At 38.4% G+C, this 20,072-nt stretch overlaps 1 protein-coding gene and 1 long non-coding RNA gene across 3 annotated transcripts in view; both read right to left on the bottom strand.

Moving 5' to 3' along the window:
* Positions 1-4,852: 4,852 nt before the first annotated feature.
* PRKACB (protein kinase cAMP-activated catalytic subunit beta) overlaps positions 4,853-20,072 on the bottom strand; it is a 33,937-nt gene continuing 18,717 nt past the window's right edge. For both annotated transcript variants that reach the window (XM_026038036.1, XM_026038037.1), the window contains exons 6-10: positions 19,520-19,646; positions 14,992-15,087; positions 13,959-14,081; positions 9,907-10,071; positions 4,853-7,329 (exon numbers count right to left, since the gene is read on the bottom strand). In XM_026038036.1, coding sequence (XP_025893821.1) covers positions 7,204-7,329; positions 9,907-10,071; positions 13,959-14,081; positions 14,992-15,087; positions 19,520-19,646 — 637 coding nt within the window. In that variant the 3' untranslated portion in view covers positions 4,853-7,203. The remainder of the gene's footprint in view (positions 7,330-9,906; positions 10,072-13,958; positions 14,082-14,991; positions 15,088-19,519; positions 19,647-20,072) is intronic.
* On the bottom strand, positions 16,713-17,334 carry LOC112946239. Its single transcript, XR_003249187.1, has 2 exons — positions 16,941-17,334; positions 16,713-16,848 (listed from the first exon to the last, which is right to left on the bottom strand). It is a non-coding gene; the product is annotated as an uncharacterized LOC112946239 (long non-coding RNA).

The following is a 20,072-nucleotide window of genomic DNA, read 5'->3' as shown; positions in this document are numbered from 1 at the left end:
GTRAAACAGTAGAAAAACTACTATAAGAGTTAACAATTATAAAAACCTAAYGGCCAATCTCACGTGGTAATAAAGCACCGCAGCTTTCTTATGTGTGTTTCTTGGCACCTTTCTTGCATGCGCTGATCCAACCCTACGAATCTGCCACCTGCTGATGAGCGAGCGGATTTACAGCTTGGTCTTACGGAGCAACCAGGGGAAGGTGGAACCATGCTGCGTTTCAGCTTTCAGGCTTTTGAAGGAATGTGGGGCACAGCAAACCAACCAACCAACCAACCAACCAACCATTTGTTTAAACAAAACCTACCTGCATGTCTTTCCTGTCTGCAGTCTGGCCTGAAAAGGCCACACTGTCAGGTACAGGCCTGAGACCTCCCTGTCTCCTTGGGACTGAGACTTGGGATCTTCATTTTTTATGTGGGTAGCTAGGCAGGGGTGAACATATGTAAGTTTTCTATCCTGTAATAGTTAGGGATGTACATACAGTGATGGACTTACGGAGTAGGAAGATGAAGGCATCCAATTGTGCATATTCCACCTGGTCTGAAGTGGTTCACCCACTGCTGCAAATGTTATATGTGTTATCTGTAAGCAGACCTTCACCATCTGCACTATAAGGTCAATGAAGCAGCTGCCCTTTGGGCTGTATGGACTGGAAGGGACACAAACAGAATTACAGCACTCCTTCCCACCACAGTGGGACAGCACTCCTTCCCACCACAGGCCAACAATCATCAAAAGAAGGCTTGAACCAAACACTGTTACTAGATTTTTTCTTGACATAGTGTCTGTAGGTGGCTTTCATGTAACGTATTGCTAGCTGCACTTGAAGAAAGCTCCAGTTCCTTGAGCTTGGCTAATCCAGTAAGAGTTCACCCACCCAGGTGTGTTTTGTGATAGGAGACAGGCTCTTCCCACTGGGAACGGTCCTGTAGCTGCTCCAAGAGCGCGATCCTGGTGCTYGGTGAAGCCTCGGCACAAGCCATACACCATTTGGATAATTTCAGGCTATAAGTTCAAAGGGAAAATCAGATGTACCTTCCTACAGACTTTGCCTTGCCTGCCATCTCTCACCTGTTTCCAGCGCACTTTGCAAGTAGAGCTCGTAGCTGGTCTCTGTTGTTGACAATATCTTGCTATGTGGTGATTCACCTGGGATGTTACGGTGCTCTGCAATGCAGSTCTAATGCTCTCAAGCACTAAAGGCTAAGAGAAACCTTTCCACAGTGTCATCCCGGTCTTGGAAGCAGGAAACACATTCATACCCTGCGCGCTCTGCATTTGCAGGGGTACATCGAACATACCAGAGACAGCACAGCAGGGTTTGTTTCTTCACTTGGCAGGACGAAGGGCAGCGTATAACCATTGGGGTTACGGTCCCCTTAAATTCAAAAGTGAGGTTACCTTTCTCTCCTTTTATTTTCTATTYATTTTTACTTGCTGGTCTATGCAGATCTATGGCTTCTGTGGCTATGTCTCCATTAGCAAGCGGCGCAGTCTGAAAACAGTGGAATTTTAAACCACAGCAGTGTCCCTGACCCAACATCCACACACATTACACGGTTCAGGGTGTTTGTTTTCTGCCAGTCCTGGTCTGACCCAGTGAACGAGCCATCCTGCAGCAGCTGAAGTACCTTGGATGCCTTCAAGCACAACTTCTACTTTAACTTCATCCAAAAGAAACCCAGCTCATAAACTCCAAACTCACGTTACAGTAACTCGTAATGACTGTAAGATTTCACTCCTAATGTGAGCACATYTGTTAATGTGCTAAAATTAACAAATCATATACTTATAACACTCTCTCCCCTCATACCATGTAGACCTTACAGGCTTCCATCAGTCCCTAACACAACATAATGCTTTAYTAAGGTGAGCTGTTCAGCCCACCAGCAGCCCCCTAACCTTGTCAGACAGACACAACGACACATCCTGAGAGACCATGGCCCTGTTGGAGTAACGTCCCTGAGTCCACGTGCTGCTGAAACCTCAAAGGATCTTGGAAGCAAAGGCCGRGTGGAAAAGCGTCTGATCTTCACCTCCCAGAACAGGAGAGCATCTGCTGCGGCAGCTATTGGGCCTGGGAGCAGATCGTGGCCTCTCGGGTTCTTCCACACACAGCAACGTTGCCTCCTAAAGAGAATTTCRTGCTGCAACCGTGTCCGTGTCGGACAGCATTTTCTGTTTTGCYCCTAGACAAAAGATACCTCATTCTCATACTGCTTCTAAATACAAAGAACAGAATTTGGAATTAGACACTGGATTGCTAGTATCTAGTTACTGTCCTATCTATCAAAATCTCAATCTTACAACTCGGTGCTAGTAAGGAACATTCAAATTCTTCTTTYGGTTTTTCTTACTTGCCTCACTAATCATGAGACAATGCTAATGGACACCAAAAATACATTAACTTTTAAGTTTAATGAAAAAAGCCAAATCTTACAAGTTTTAGAACTATATATTTCCAAATAATTTGTATTTACCCCTCTGAAGGGTTAGATGAAGAGAACAGGACATTCAGACTGTAAGCTTTCTATAGTAAATTTTACCAGCTTAGAGACAGTGTATTGGAAACTCACCCAAATGATTTCATGGTATTTTGAAGTACCTGTTAAGGCCACTAGTTAAGAGCTTTTCGGAGCAGCGAGTCACATGGATACGCTGCACTCTGAAGACATGGCCATTTCTTTCAGGCAGACCTACCTCGCAGAAGTCCAGAAATAAAGAACCCCCCCCAGCAACACATGGTTGAAATGTTAACAGCCCTCAGGTTTAATTCAGTCCYTTAATTCACTCACTGTCACCCTCTGAAGTTGGAAATGGAGGCTATCTTAGAGATTATTTCTTACTACGAGACAGCTATCTTATCATCACTTAAAAAAAAATAATAAAATAAAAAAGCATTTGAACATCTCTGTGAAACCACTAATGCTCCTACTGGAAGCGACCACTGCCCAGCCTGACAGTTGATTCCTCAAGCTGTGAAATCAGAAAGATTTTAGAAGGCTRGGCAAGACCCAACTACTTTGTATAGTAATGCTGGCAACTGATTTTTCCCTCCTCAAATATCCCAAAACTGTCAAATAGCCAGATCAGCTTTACATATGTCATATTTCCTCTCTTCAAGCGTGGCAAGTCTGTGGGACTCGCGGCAACTTAGGCTTTTAGACGTAGAAAAAGGTAGCTTGACATAAGGGAGGCCTAGCTTAGCCTGAGTAGCTGAGCTTTGGATTTCCCCAGAGAGAAGCAGCGACCGCCAGGAAGAATAGCAGCTGGAGAGTCTCACGGAGGAGGAACCAGAATCAGGCGTTCTGCCTAGGAATGCAAGGACAAATGGTTGTGCAGGATGCCTGTTATCAGTAGAGTCAAAACTGCAAATGTATCTGTGCCAAATTGTGGGAATAACTGTGCATTGTACAAAATGATACAAAAGAGCGATGATTACAATAAAGCTTTGGCATTAGCAACATTATTATTGGATGCATATGCTTTGTCCGTGGCTTTGCCAGGTGCTGCAACACAAGTCATTAAGAACAACAGACTCAAATGACAGCTTCAAATCTGCTGCTTCTCAGGCCGTGTTTGCACAGGAATTACAACGGGAATTGCACGTGGTCAAAGCCAAAAGTGYTGCAGTTGCTTAGATCATCTTTAGAAAAAGTACAAAAGTCTTCAAAGTGTAGCATAGCATTTATAGTACGAAATCAAGGTAAAACACAAACCACAGGCAGCAGGTGTAGSACAGCACAAGCAAAGAGGCTGAAGCTCCGGCCACACGTCAGGGAGAGGAGSAGCTGCGTTACAGAGGGCGGCTATCGGAGCCCCTCCAAACAGCGGCACTTGCAGAAAAAGCCTCCAGACAGACAGTGCCAAGGCCATCAACAGTCTTTACTTCTATCAGTTGTTTCACAGCACAACGAGACACAACACAGAGTTTRTACAGCAGCCATCTGCAGACAGTTTAAAAACAGGCAATTATCTTTAATAAAGAGCAGCAAGTCTGAAGGTAAAAATATGAAGACAAATGATATTGCAGATAATSGTCTCTCTCTTGCCTCAGTCCAGCTCATGGACTTCTCGTGGTGCCTTTAATTCACACCACGTTCTCCAAACACCCTACTTGGTGTGACGCTCAAAGGGCCCAGCTACTACGTGCAGGGTATATTCCATAACCTCTTCACCTTGCCTTAAACTCTGTTTGCAGCGTATGGTGCAATGCAACGAATTATCATACAACATCATCTTGGTTCACAAAGAAGCAGCACAATATTTCATGCAGTGTTGTACATAATTTAATTTGCACTTCCGTATATAAATGTTTACTATATTGCACACTATTGCAGCACTTAAAAACATCTAATATTTGCAAAAATTAGTAAAATACTTTAAAGGATTTAAAAATAAGGGTTTTAATGCAACTGACAAGATAATAAAAAAGCAATTTACTTAATGAGATACAATCCTTTATGTTGGAAACAAAAGTTACATACAACTAGAGTACAATTAAAATATACCATATAGTTCAACACTGAATTCCTCAAATGTGTAAAATTAACAAGCCTCTACTGTCATAGATATACAATTTCCCATACTGTGAAAAGGATTTTTGAAATGAAATACAGGTAACATAATATTCTGTAGTTATATTTTTATGACTGTGTTTAAATGAGAGGATTGAATAATACATTRTCAAATATACTCGCTAATGCCTTGGAAACTGCACACTTCCCCTCCTTGTCCATAATAGATTCTCATCTCCATACTGAAGTCTATTATGCCATATTGGAAAAGTATTTTACTGTAACTTTTTATAATATTAAAAAATAGCATAATATCATGGAATTAAGATGGCTTTTTTTTTTTTTTCTGTGCCCAAGAAGAATTCAATCTGGGTATCAGACAGCCAGGTCAGAACCAATTTCCTAGACTTTTGTCTTATTGTACACGCATCTTGAATGATTACAGTATTTTACAAAACAGAATATCTCTGAACCCTATTCTAAAGGTAATGATTGAAAATTAAAATCATAACAGAATCAAATTGTGATCTCCAGCATTTATTAAAATCTTTTAAAGTTCATAAACGACAACAAAGTTACTGTAGAATTTATCGCATACAGCTAGCATACAACAGCATGTCCTTGGTCTAAATGAAATACAAAAGATTTTAACATTTTCATACAAAGGATTTCTTTAAATTTATTAATGTGACGATATATCTTTGTTACATAAAATTTGCTACAGCAAAGTATCTTATACTTTTCTTGCACATATGTAAATATGGGTGGACAAAGACTGCATTCAGTGTCAGCCTCCTAATGACGTTGTGCAAAAATGCTCAACAACCTAAACATACAGAATGATGGATGTTACATTTCATACTGTTTCGTAAAACGTCTACAAAGGTCTTTCTTAAAGGAGTGCCATACAGATTAAAAGGAAGTATTGCCAGTGGCTTATTTTCACTGACATTCAAACAATAACAGTGGCTACGTATAGCTCAGTTTTATTAAAAACAATTCATCCTTGTATGCAGGTAAATTGATCGTAAAATGAGTCTAGTTTAAACTGTTCAGATGTGCCAGTTTAAGACAGGTCACTGAAATAGTCAGAATCAAGTGTACAAATAAAACTACTATGAATAAGTTTAAAAGCAACCCCGAAAAAAGTGCTGAGCCACTGATTATTAACATTGAAATAAATGTGTAAAAGTGCCCAAAGCTAGCACATGGTAGCAGTACTTTTTAAGTCAGTTGGTGAGAGTATACAAAACATAATTAAGCCCAAATACTTATATCTGTGTGACCATACATTCTGTTTGATTGAAAGAAAGTAGGTTAGAAATGAAGACACAATGCAACTAAAATAAACCCAGCTGTGGCAGCTTTTAAACTTTGTCTCTTTTCCCTGTGAATGAAGTGCTGTAATTAAGCAGAAAATGATTGTAGCAGTACTCCATCCTCGGTTTACTAATATAGTATACCAGAATAAAAACTTGGCAATAACCTCTTTTATTCTTAACAGCTAACAAAAAATAACCGTGTTGATCCAGCAATGCATCCATAACATGAGTTTGCATTTGCTAAACCTTTTGTTTTTTCACAGCTAATGGCAGAGCACATTTTGCTTTTTGTTTTTTTTGAAACAGATGCCTTTTTTAAAATCAAAAAAAAAAAAGGCTTAAAACAACAAATACTTCAGGAGCCCTAATATTGGCATAAAAATGAAAAAAAAAGAAAAAAGAAAAGAAAAAGGGAATCAAAATGACTAATTCTCTACAATACTGACCAAGACTTCCTTTAAGAATTTAGGGTTCTTGTTGTTAAAAAAAAAAGCCATTTAATACCTGCCAACTGAAATGCTGGTAAGTTGAGTTGGTTAAATATGGTCCAAAATCCAGACCAGGTGGATTACTCCCTGTCACAAGCCTGCAAGCTTTCCATGGTACAGCCTGGCGACGGTCATTTACCTACTGCCGAGGTGAGGAATACAAAGGAAGGAGGCAGTGACAAAAACTGCAGGGATGTAGAAAACCAAGGCACGGGGTCTAGCTACTGTCCCCTACTTAAGCCATCCAATTGATTCTACTGAATTTGGTCAGTCTCCAGGAAGAAATGTTTTTAAATTAATTTAGCAGACATTTATATGGCGATAAATACTACCTTCAAAAATGCTAAAAATGTTGGCTAGGTTTAAGTCTGAGGTACTAAAAAAAACGTRTTATAAATTGTAGCCTCAGACACAAGACGAACAAGAATTATTGGCTGGCACAGACTAGAAGCAACATTTATCTTTCACTTCAGTCTAAATCACACTAGCCGCAACACCTTCCATTTCACTCACACAAATAATACATTATTCAAAATAAAATGGAGCATTCTTGGGTAAAAAACTACTTCATTTTAAAGGGGGAAAATGAACAATACACAGAAACAAAGGAACGACAGAAACCAAAGTTAAGTAGGAAAGTGGTCTAGTATTCTGTGTTACTGCACAAACAGTGCTTGCTTAATTGTGCCTAGTTAGAAGGGTTGGTGCAAACCGCACACATGGAAGATGGCAATAACGACCTCAGTCAGCTTTGTGGAATGAAGTAACTAGGTAACTGCTTTGACATATGTCGGTCTCAGCTCCACCTCATCTGTTAACAGAGTGCAAAGATCCCAGTGTGAGCCCTGATGTCATCTTGTCCTCTTACTCCTACTAAAAATCAGCAAATTCTTTTGCACATTTTTCTGTTAGCGACACACGAATATCTTCTTCTTCATAGTCATCAAAGTTGCTGGTATCTCCAGGGCCTCTGCACTTTGGTATGAACGGAGCTTCTACCTGTATTTGGAAGAAAAAGCACATAAAATGTTATCAGCTGTCAGATTTCGCAAGAAAATACACATGGCAAAACACATCTCAAATCTTGTCAAGAAAGCTTAATTTTGATAGTAAAGTGAACTGCCTTACATTTTTGGCACATATTTTAAGCGAATCTAGAAGGTGTGGGAATRTAAGTTAAAAAGGACTAATACACATGATTTAATCTCCTTCTCTCACTGGATGATAAGAATCCTGTCAGACTGAAAACAAGCAAAACCCCAAAAGTAAAAACCAAACAACACTGAAAACATCCCCGTCTCTTAGCTCACAAGTTGTGAAGTGGGACCTGCAGGGAACAGAAATGATGTCACAAGAGTCATCAAGTATGTAGAACATACAACAGAGCTCAGAGCACACGAAATAGCTTATTCAGAGCCCAGATTTTAAAACCAGTTCAAATGACATAACTCAGGTAGGAAAAAGTTTGTGAGATGTAGGGGGAAAAAAAACAGAACAAAACAAAAAAATCCCACACATCTTCCCTAAAATAATACCTCAAAAGTGACTATAGGGGGTAATACTGGTTTCCAAGGAAAATATCTGCCTAGCCTTMAGTACAACCATATTATCAAGCCATATTTTAATAAACAGCTATGCAAATACAAAGAAAATAATTATCTAATTTATCTGAATTACGGTATTTATATTAAGGATTTACATATATACACTTATACAAAATATGACTATCATAACAATATTATTTACATTACTTGTCAAGGAACCGCTTTTACTTTATAAACTGGATTTATTCAAGAGTAAGAAAATGCCATAGTAAGAGAGGGTATAAAACATAGGTTTATTGATGTCTATTATAATTTAAACAATTGTTAAAAGACACTGTTTTAGATCCCTTGTAAAATGGTATTGGTTCATTTTAATTGTTTCAAAAAAAGTCAGCATTAGGTCTCACAATCCCACTAGTAACAGCTATTCTGACTGTACTACTGGTTTACATTTCAGACTACTACTTGTTTCTATAAAACTAATTCTTAGCACTGCTAGTGTGCCGCTGTAGAATGCAGAACTGAAACATAAGATTTAATGTTATGGGGCCAGGGTGTCACAAAATGGCATACCAGGGAATAAAACACATTGCAGAGAAAAATATTCTGTAAATAGGCATTAAGAAAAGATAATTACACTTCTGCAATGGGGAATCTTTTCTTAAAACATCYGTACTTAATATAAAGGATACAAGATGKGTTAATAGTATCCCGTCTCCTAGTAATTAATACATTAGTGAATGGTGCAACAACTGCACTGTCAATTTGTGTAGCCAAGCAAGTGGTTTCTTTTTAGAAACTACTGTTAGTATTTAGGTTTGGCCTTTAAAACACTCCCATGGCAGCAGCAAGTTCATGCCTCCGTAGCCAAGTCTGCTGGGATTTCAGTGTGCACCAGTTCCTTGAAGCATCACCACTTCGCCAACATCCTTACCAATATCTAGGTTAAAAAAATATTTCTCTAGCTGAATTATCTGGGATAGCACTGAAGCTATTAGCTGTCTATTTAAAAACAATGTTCAGAGGTTGCACTTAAGAGAACAAATAATTTCCTGGGTATCTGTGTCTGACAGCTCACTATTCCGCAGTTATTTAGCTGTGGCTCTCCATCAGAAGRACAGCAGGCTGGAGAGCTGCTGGAAGGCAGATCTAGCCAGAGGTGTCATCAGCCTGCGCTCCTCCCCTCAGCCTCCTCTCCCAGCTCCTCGCCCTGCCAGGGGGGAACGTGTGTCTCCGATTTCTTAGTGGCTGCTCATGCTCTGAGAACCTGCCTTCATCGGAACCTCCCTCCTGCCTTCATTCCTAGGCAGGGCTCCGTTCAAGAGAGACACTTGGCACTGACCCTTCTTTAAAAACCACACACACACACACACACACTACAATTGATGCCGGTCAAGCAGGTCTAAAAAATCCTTCTAAGAGAGTGATCAGCAGGGCTCTTAGTGCTGTGTTTCCACAGCTTATGGAGCTACACCTAAAGTGTAGTGTGAGAATAGAAGTCCTCAGTGGACAGAAATCTCTACATGAGARCCCTGCCCAGTCCCAGATAAGAAGCCTCCGAGAGGAGGAACGAGGGCACATGCCTCGGATGAAAAAGAGGCGCTCCAGTCAACTCGGAAAGAGCAGCTCCAGCTTTGGCTTGAAAATCTCCATGCCAAAGCAGTCTGACTCTAGCTGGAAAGGATACAGTTTCCTCTGGGCTGTGCAGGAGTTTTTATAGATCCTGCTCTAGTGGGGCTTAGCAAGGGAAGCAAGAGTCAGCTCATCCTGGGAGAGTCAGGAAACAGAGCAAAGTACATCATGTTACCAGAGCAGGAGGCACACAGACGCCAAGGGATAAGTTTGTCTGTTGTTGGTATTTTAAGTCTCTCAATACATACTCCTCCGAGTCTTAAATTTAAACTACTTTCACCTATTCTTAGTTCAATTAATCTGATAGATTTAGGACAGAAAAATAAGCAAAGTAATTAGAAAAATAAATTTCACTTCCTCTCCAAAAATCTCTGATAGTTTTGATAAGAAGGTGTCTTACCTTTCTCTGATAAATGGCAATCCAATCTGTAGTTGCAAACCACTTGTGGTTCTTTATGTCATTTACACCATTCTTGAGATTTCCATATCGTTTGGTCAAATCTACCTGGAGTAAATTTCTTAGAAGATCCTTTAGGTCTGAACTGAAGTGTGATGGAAACCGTACCTGAAAATATATATATCCATCATATTAAAAATAATATATAAATTTGATTCTTCTGTGTGATGAAACAATGTTTATACAAAAGGAAGCTTTGGGGCCATTTTCTGTTCTTCTGAATACACATCAAGCTAGAATGTGGGAAATGAGACAATTATAATTGCATGGCCATTTCTGCTCCACAGAGCCTGTAATTAATGGCATCACCTTGTCCATCTTCCAATTCCTTAACTGGGATTTTTACATCTAACTGAGCAGAAGGAAAATATTACTGTAATGCAAGCATGACACAAAAGATGTATTTAACTTTGTCTATTTTGTGTTTCAGCAACACATGTCAAGTCATTCTCAGCTTGATAGCTTCTAGGATCAATTCTTTTTTATATATATATATGCGCATGCATATATATGTATTTATATACATATATTTGTACACAAACACACAGAGTACAGTGTGTACACACATACACTGAAGTAATTCTACATTCTGCAGTCATACACAAAAATCCAATTTGGGACTTTATGTTATCCTGTAATCTGTTCCTGATATCTAAGTTTTTAGATTGGTGGATTTAGTCAAGTACCACAACACTGGTTTAACACAGCATGTGAACAAGTTTTCCTTGCCAACAAAATTCATTCCAACCTGGCTAAGAAATACTCAAAGATCATTCACAGGATATACTAGAAGACTTTGAAACTGAAGTGTGGAGAAAGGAAAAGAAAKCAGCCAAAATTTTTTCTTTGTCATGCCCATAGTTCTCAATATTTGACACTTGCTATATTTAGCTGGCTAGTTGTGAAATAAATACAGAACACAGAATTATCTGAAATAAAAATATAATGTGGAATCTAGAGGTCTGATTACCAAGGACACTAAAATTTATCTGTCAAGGTTACATATGCCTCCGTAATAGTGGAAACAGTACATGAAAAACAGTGTTAAATGAATGCCTAGACAGCTGAGTGGTAAGAAAATATTAACACAGTTAAGCAGAGAACTAAGTGCGTAAGTCAGTGTTTGACTGACTTAATGTTATAAAGGAAATAAACTGCTAGCTGAGAAGTGAATGAAGTACTTCCAGAAACAGAGCGCAATGCTGTTTCTACAACCCTCCCTCTCCAGATTAGTTCAAAAAATTTAGATTGCCAATAGCAAAAATGCAGAGTAGATTAGATGTAATTTCTTTTCTTTAGAAGAGAAATCTTTAGAAGACACTTCCAAAACATACTTGTCTGACAGAGTCATTAAGGAGTGAACAAACTAGACAGGCTTAGCTGGGAACTAGCTTAATGATCTTATCTGATATAAGCTTAAGTGAAACTTATCTATTTATAGCCTAATACTATATTTACCACTTCTTCCCTTAGTCTTTCTCTTTTCTGTTACCGCTCATATTTTGCTGCTTCTTGCATTTTCCTGAAAATGAATTGCTTCTTTCTCCCTGATCAAGGCAGTAAACTGAAATGTAAAATTACCTAAATCTTGTAATTATTGCACTATTATTATTTTTTCTTAACAAATGGAACACCAGAAGAAAAGATTGTTATTAAGGTATATGATGTACACTTACTTACTGAAATGCAACTTTCTAAAGTTACATTTACTTTTTTTAAAAAATTTAATATTGGTCCTGCTTTCTTTTCAACATTACTTCACTGCATTACTTCACTTTTCAACATTACTTCACTAAGCCTTAAGTGGCTTAGCTGTAAGTAGCCTGGTTTAGTTACAGCATGGGTATGTAAATGGCTAAGGTTAATGTGGGTCAGCTGTTCATGCAATCTTTTCCACACATTACCACATATATTAACTACCTTTCTTCCAAATTTGAATTAAAAGGAAATTAATAAGAACCTCACACACCATTAACATTTGTTAGATGGACAACCAGGTATTTTGGTAATTAAATCATCCCGCCTCAGCAAGAGCAAAGCCCAAGTTAGAAACAAACCGGATAGAAAGACGGCATCTCCCTGCCTTCGGTTCCTCARCTGATTAGGCAGGAATGCAAACAACTCACTGTGCAAGATGCACCAGCTCATTTCATAAACACTTGAATTTCAGCTGAATTTGCTGGAATGAARCATCCTGCTTTTGGGCAGAAACAGCAATGGCAAAGAGAATAATTTAATATTTAATGAGCTAGTAAAGCTTTATGACCAAAAAATGAAACTTAAATGTATTTTAGGCTTCTTTTTAAAATYGATATTCCTGCTATTTCTTACCTCCAGTAAAGATACCTTTGCTAAATGACTGAAGAATATGACTATATCCTRTATGGTTTTGCCATACAGTTCCCAACAAAAAACACTAGCTGACCTGCAGAGGTTATGTGCTTTTTGACATCTATTTTCTAGTTGAAAAAATAGTTTCAAATTGATCACTGATTTTATAATTATTTAGATACTGTATTTATAGCTAGTCTAAAAGAAAAGAAGTTGAACATTTAGCATGGACTTTGCCACTGACATTCAACTACCTGTCCCCACGAAGGCAGCATGGAGCCCTCCACACCTTAGCACTTCGGTTAAAATCTCCTTTTCTTCACATCATCCCTTAGCACCTCTTACATTCCTCCCAAGAAGCYGTTGATGTGGGAAGGTACCAGTCAACTGGGTATTCACCATACAGAAACTATGCGAGTAAAGCGCTCATAAGTCTCCTGAAAGAAACCGTTCTACCCCTTTTGCAGAGGGTGTTTGACAAGAGGAATTTCCCTAACGCAGTTAGTGCATCGTAAATTTACACTCCAGCCTAATTGAACAGTAGCGTCCTTATGCAGTTAATGCCTTTTCTTCCAATTCCATCATGCTCACACAACATTCATTTTTGTTATTTTGTGTAATTTCAAAGAAATTCCTCACGAATTAACCCATGTTTAGCTCCACTCTTTTTTCATTTCAAAATAGCTCTCACTTAAGAGAGCACACATCCTAGAAACACATGCATTCCCCTTACTGCAACAACATGGGGCCAGAGAGGTGTGAAATAAAAATGAGTCTTTACTTTTAGACTATAGCAGATCTATTGTTCCACATCACTACAGGGTCCTTGTGCTGATATGTCTTAGTTCATTCAAGAAACTGAAGCAATTCTGCCTCCCCTACGAAACGGGCTTTGTCAGCACACRCACCAACAGCCCCTCTTCACTAAAATACTTCATTTAAATGCCTGTGAGGCATTTGATGGAGGCACTTCCCTCCATCAGGGCTACAAGCACCCTGACCAGCATGGAAATATAAGCAAGGAATAGAAGAACTGTAACAAATCCAGTGAGCGCTAAGAAATGCAAGGCAGGAGAAACAGAATCACCACACTATCATGCTTTAGCACAGGAACAGGTTGTCATGAGGAACAAAAAGGGGGAAAAAAATCAGCAGAATATTTTTAACAATTTTATATTGCAGTGAAAACGGGATAGAACATAAGACATGTTCAGAACTACAGGACTTTGCTGTTGCAGAAGAAGCCTACTCTGAATTATGGAAAGTCTTTAGAGCTTCTAAAAAGCTGCAGAAATGTTAGAATAARGCAAGTTGCCAGGGAAGTTAAGGGACATATAAATAATTGTTAATAGTTCTAACTTCCATCAAAGTKTAACACGATATGATATCATAATTTCTGTAAATCTATTAACTTTCATTTTAAAGGTGAAGAAAGAGACCAGTAAAGGTAGCAAGTATCCATTTTTTTTTTTTTAAAAACATGGATTTTATTATTACGGTAACAATGGCTGTAATTGAGACATACAGGTCAGGAACTTTGTCCAAGTTGCTAAGAATCTGGCAATCAGCAAATTCTATATCAACTCCAAATTAAAAACAAGTTCTGCAAAGACGATGAGAACAAAAAAACCCTGCATTTTCAGAAACTCTGAAAATGCACTCACCTTGCCAGACACAATCTTCTCATAAATCTGGATGGGCTGATCTGCAAAGAACGGGGGATATCCAGCTGCCATTTCATAAATTAACACTCCTAACGCCCACCAATCCACTGCCTTGTTGTAACCCTGGAATAAAAATGARAATACTATTGTTTGCATCATTTTTAACACAGTGCAAGATTTCCAGAACATCTGTAAAATACAAGGAAAGCAAAAACACTCATGCCTGTTTAATACAGAACTTGCCGCCTAGCTCAAAACAAGTTGCAGCTCTCAAATGTCAATAGCTTGTATTCCCAAAACATAACTCACTGGTGAACCTGAAACATTTTGTGCATATTCCTGTGCTGAGTTTCAGAGATACCTTTACAAAGGTGTAACAACTGTGTGTCAGAGATGAGCACGACTGTTTCTCTTCATATTAAAGAAATATTAAAACTTTTCCCAAAACTTAAAGAAACATCACTGCACATAAGAGTACTTCCTATACTGCATAATGTTGTCTTTCTAGTTGGTTACTCATATTTCAGTATACTRGAATTTTCGTTTTCAGTAAAACTAGTTATTTATGTGAGCTTAAAAATGCAGTTACTTAGCTGTGGTTGATCCATTTATGACACGGTCTTCAAAAGTCTGAGCATAAAGTCATTAAATAAATCCTACTTAGTAGTAAAAACAAAAGGCAATGTATCCCTCGGACCTGCTGTTGTGATAAGGACACTAATTAAATAACCTAAGCTACAGCTTCTTTASAGCCTGTTTTCCCTTGCAAGTTATAACTTGTGAAGTTACGCATGCGAGAAGCATATGTAGAGCTCTGTATTGCTGTACAAAAACCCTGATATGCAGTAGTTTTTAGTATACTAGAAAATATTTGGATCAATCCTACTGTGTATACTTCAGTAACAGTTCACTAGTCAAGACTTGATTTTCAGAGCATCAGCAAATGTTTAAAGCTCAGAGTTTAATAATTTATGGATAATTTTTAACTGCATCTAATACATAGCCTGAACAACAACATAAACCAGAAGAGCACCTTGCTGAGGATTATTTCAGGTGCCAGGTATTCTGGAGTTCCACATAACGTCCAAGTTCTTCCTTTTACCCTTTTTGCAAAGCCGAAGTCTGTGACCTGCCATCAGTAGAAAAGGAAATGATTGTAATTACACTTTTCCAAAGAAACTAAAAGATAAAATTATGCAGAAATGAATTTTATATGGAGATTGCATGGTATCATATTGTGAGTTACATTTTACATAGTCAATTTTCCTGATATTTCCATTCAGACAAAATTTTTTAGGTTTCTCATGATAAAACAAATAAATAATGCAAAATAGATATTCCCAAAGYCATACAAGCTACTATTTATAATGCAACAATCAGCGGGAACTATGACTTATTCRTCTCATCTATGTACTGTAATTACATTAATCATTTTTTTCCTTATACTTTTCACAAACTGTTTATATTGTTGAAAGTTGAAGAATGCGAATGTGAACAAGATATTTATCTTCTCCTTTAGTGGAGAAACAAATGGGACGATGAAAAGGGTCAAGATACCAATGAGTCTCATAAATTTGCAAATTTTTTATTGCACAAGTGTATAAAGGTTATATGGAAACTACTGTGGGAATTAGACAACAGAAAAGAAGTCTTCCAGTAACTTCTGCCTCTGAGCATTATTCACAGCATTGCCAAAGTCCAGCTTGTTTATCTGCATATCTCCCAGGGAAACGTTATGGAGTAACGCAATGTTTCCTGACAAATTAAGCAGTAATTGTGCTCACAAATGGCAAACTCCTGGTCATTACAAAACCTTCTTTCCACTTATGTTTTCTGGTGAACTTTCTCAGCACTTTCCATACTATCTCGTCATCTCTATGGGATTTTTTCTGTACTATATTGCATAATACATATAGAAGCCAAAAGAATACAAGTGAAATACTGAGACTAGGTTCAAGCTATGACAACAACAGCTAACTATGCCATAGCCTGGGCTGCTGGCTCTGACACACTTCTGTCCCATAATCAGTTAAACAAGTCAAACTTGACACAACTCAGCTTTCACTGCAGCTTTCATACAAACACCACCAATGATGCCTGTAACTAAACAGCAAGGGTAACACAAGGTTCACAACATAGACCTGTTTCAGTCAACACCAAAGTACTTGTGTKGTTAGGAATGAGGATCAGTTCATGTGAGAAAAATGCACTGCACACATGGCAAGCACAGAAATGGCTGCAAAACTCAAGGAGGAAAAACACATGGACACTTGTTCTCTACAAGAAATCAAACCGGAGCTGCAGTATCAATGTATGGGCAAAAAAGCCCTTCTCTGTTCAGCAGTGGCAGCTAACCAACTTGTGTGGGAAGACTGACTGCTGGACCTGTTATCATTAGTGCTTGGCCACCACCATGGCACATCACTGCACATGGAAGAGTCAAAAATCCCGCAGGAAATTCCAGATAACTTCCCATTTACAGCACGCCCCAACTGCATTAACAAAATCTATTTCTTTCCTTTCTACAGTGCTATTTTGTTCTGAATACAATTTTATTTTACAGTTTGAAATAACAAAATATGAATCCTTCCCACTCAACAAACAATTTTATTATGAATTTTTCTGTTTGATTCTGGCAAGGCAGGACACAAGAGGGAAGAAGCTTTGGCTGTATAAAGACTGCACAGCATTGCAGAGTGGTTGCTGCTGTCTTCCTGCTTGTCTCRTTTTGATTACATAAACACAGGAACTAAGAGGAAGACGAGGGGGTGTGTGAGAAGATCTAAAACAGAAGTCATTTGCAGCACYGCAATTCTGAGATGCTCTCTTATAGCTGAGATTTTGAGCATATTCAGAGCAGGACTCTGACGATGTAGAATCCAGTATGAACCTAGGAAAAAAGCAAAAACAAAAACAAATAGCTGGTCTTTACCATACTGTAATATCAGCTACACACACACACACATGTCAAAAACTGCTTACCGACATCCTCCACAGTTCTACTGGCTGACCGAAAATCAGACTTTAAGGAGGCAAGGCCAACTGCGAAGCGGGAGGACTGCGTTTCCAGGCCCATGGCAGGGAGTTCTTGGTCCTTTATTTGCTGGGTGTCTTGTGCAATGAAGTCTGATCTCCAGACATATTTGCATCYTCAGATCCACTGTTAGTATCAAGTYCCCTACATCRTCTTCAGAGGCCTTCAAAACGTCCTTCAGGATCCCGAAACAAAACCTTGTCCAGCATCTCAATAGGGGCAGGTATTGGGCACGTGCAGTTATGGAAGGCCCAGTCTTTGTGCTCTGCTTTCGTGTAAACAACTCCTATATACTTGATCTTAGCTTAGGAACATTCCACTTGACCATCTGGTCTGGTGATGGTGACAGAAGGGTTTTGTCAGCAACATTTCACCTTGAAGGCTTCCTGCACTTGCCCTTCTCTCCAGAAGAGAAGGAAGAGGGGACCACAAGACACCCCTGGTATGCAGCACATAAGGCATTGCACCCATCTGCTTTTGACTTCGGAGGCAATTGAGCACTAAGAGAGTGAATAAGACTGCAAACCAGAGTATTTGAAAAGACACAAATAGCCTATCATCAAGGATGGAATTCATTTCCCCTCATTTTGGAAATCCATATTGTAAATGGCTTATAATCCAGACTCTTCCATTCAATGGAAAGAAGCAGACAGTGCTAGAATCTGATTCACTTGATCTCAGTTATTTATACTAGGAAAAATGAATCATGTCCTGAAGTCATATGTTTCTCTCCACTGGAAATACAGGGAATATAGAAAATAAATTGTAAAAAGATATTACAGACACCACTTTGAAGACATCTGCATTTGGACAGGTGGATCTCATCTCAAGTCCTGAACACMACTGTAAATAAACTAGTACCAGGTGCAAATCAGTGCAAAGAAAAAGAACCCGAGAACCATCAGGACAACTGAATAGAGATAGATGTGTCTACACAGACATGAGTATTTACTGAGTACTTCAAAACAAGCTTTTGCTTTTTCAGTAGGAGTACAACATACAAAGTGACCTGCCAATTACTACATTCAGAAAGTGGGATCATGGGAACAGAAAACCAACAAAACAAGGAAAAGCCACYCTAAGTTTTAACTATTCCATGAGCTCAGTATGAAATCACCTGCTCACCACGCAAGTTGCTCAAGTACTATTCATTCAAAATTACTTCATAAAGCAAAAAAATCCAAAAAGGCAACATAAATGCACAGCTTCACCACAAAGGTATTTTGTTATGTGGATGACAAGGAATTTCAAGTGAAAAATCATAACTTCAGCTGCTTTCAGTATCCTCCCAAGCTGGGATGCGTTCCCATCAAATGATTACACATGTTCATCTAGAAGCTATTATTTTCAAGAACATCAACGTGAAATTATTAATATATAACCTTTTAAGAAATGTGTTATATGCAAAACTTACCGAAAGCACAYGAGTTGCAAATAATCCTTTTTGTTATCCCAACTGCAAACTATCCTGAATCATTTGCAGTTCTATTCATGCTTTCAGGTCATGAGTGGATAAAAGACATATTTTGTTTTTTAAATTTCAGTTATAGGGTTGATGACTCAAAGTTGTCTAAATAGTAATTTTCCTTTCCATTGTTTGAAGAGCTGTAGATCTAACTTACTAGAGGCAGATGCAAATAAGGCCTACAAGAGGTTTCCTGAAATTATAATGTCTTACAATTCTTTCTGACAGTTGCACTGTATGAGGCTAATGCATCTATCTGTATTTGAGTACCTGCAGGTTGTTGCTTTCAAAGAGAATTCATCAGGAAAAGTTTTTGCTTTATTATGTTTCTGTGCATCTATCAAGACTGCACATAAACTTTTGTTTCCACAAAAAAACCACAATTTTTTTTAAATTAAGCTTATTATGCAAGTAAACAATAGCAATAGTCATCACATGAAGGTAGCCCCTTCGCTCAGATATCCAGTACCCTACTCCACAAGCTTCCTTCCCTCAGTGTGCCTCAGGGCCACACTGGCAGCACTTACCTGTGCTTCTTGCTGCCTGGCTTCTCTACCTGTGGCTACTGTCTGGAGGGATTCTGCTCATGGTACACTTGGGCTCCATGCACAGGGAAACTTCCTTTTTCTGCTCAACTCGGCTCTTTTTCCAGGTTCCCTGACAAAATTAGGACTCTCCAAGAATRGGATTCATTCAATTGAAATCAGGTACTTACTGTAGATGCCAGCATCCAAACTGGCCAGTCCTAAGGCACTTTTCAGCTGATGTGCAAAATAGGTCAAATGGACAGAACCATACAGATATCTGCTTCTCTCCATAAATCATGAGGAAAATCTTGACAGCTTGCTCAAATGCAGATCTCTCCACCAAACATAATTTTAGCCAGAAGAATTTAAACCCAACAGTTTCAATTGTTAATTATGTCATAGGGTATTTTCATGTTCCCTGAATATAAGTTAAGAAGCAGATTCAACAGATCACTTATTTTAAACACATATATCTTAAAATTATGTAGCCTACCACACAAGGCTCCTCTCCCTAAATATATGAAGGATTTCATACCTGGATGTATCCTTGCTGATCAATTAAAAGATTTTCAGGCTTTAGATCTCTGTAGATGAGGTCTAATGAATGGAGGTACTCAAATGTTAGCACTATCTGAGCTGCATAAAATCGTGCATGTGGTTCACTGCAAAGAAGTAAAACAGTATTAAGCGTCCCCACACTATACTAAGATAGTGAGTTAACCACACAATTGTCAGGAACAGACTATCAAAATATCTTCTAACTGTTTCCTTTACTCAGTAACACAAAAAAAGTAAAGAGGAAGCATTTTGTAGTTAGAACTTTTCTCTAAATCTAGTTTCTTCAGATTTTTCTTTTAAATCACACAGTTCAATTAAGATGAATGTATGTTACAGCCTAAAACTTGCAGAAAAACTCACATTTTTATTTTAGAAACTGATCAGTTTCAGTATGAATATTACTTCCAAGATTATATCTTGCATAGATCATGAAAGCCTGCATTAACTAACTTAATAGTAATAAAAGTAATTACAAGTTTTGTACTGTTTGATTATTTTAGTATGCTGAGAAAAGGCAAAATAAAAAGCAC

This window comes from Nothoprocta perdicaria, unplaced genomic scaffold (assembly GCF_003342845.1).
Source record: "Nothoprocta perdicaria isolate Ctin4 unplaced genomic scaffold, notPer1 scaffold_20, whole genome shotgun sequence".
NCBI lineage: Eukaryota > Metazoa > Chordata > Aves > Tinamiformes > Tinamidae > Nothoprocta > Nothoprocta perdicaria.
Note: the sequence above shows the minus strand (reverse complement) of the source record. Positions and strands in the feature narration are given on the sequence as shown.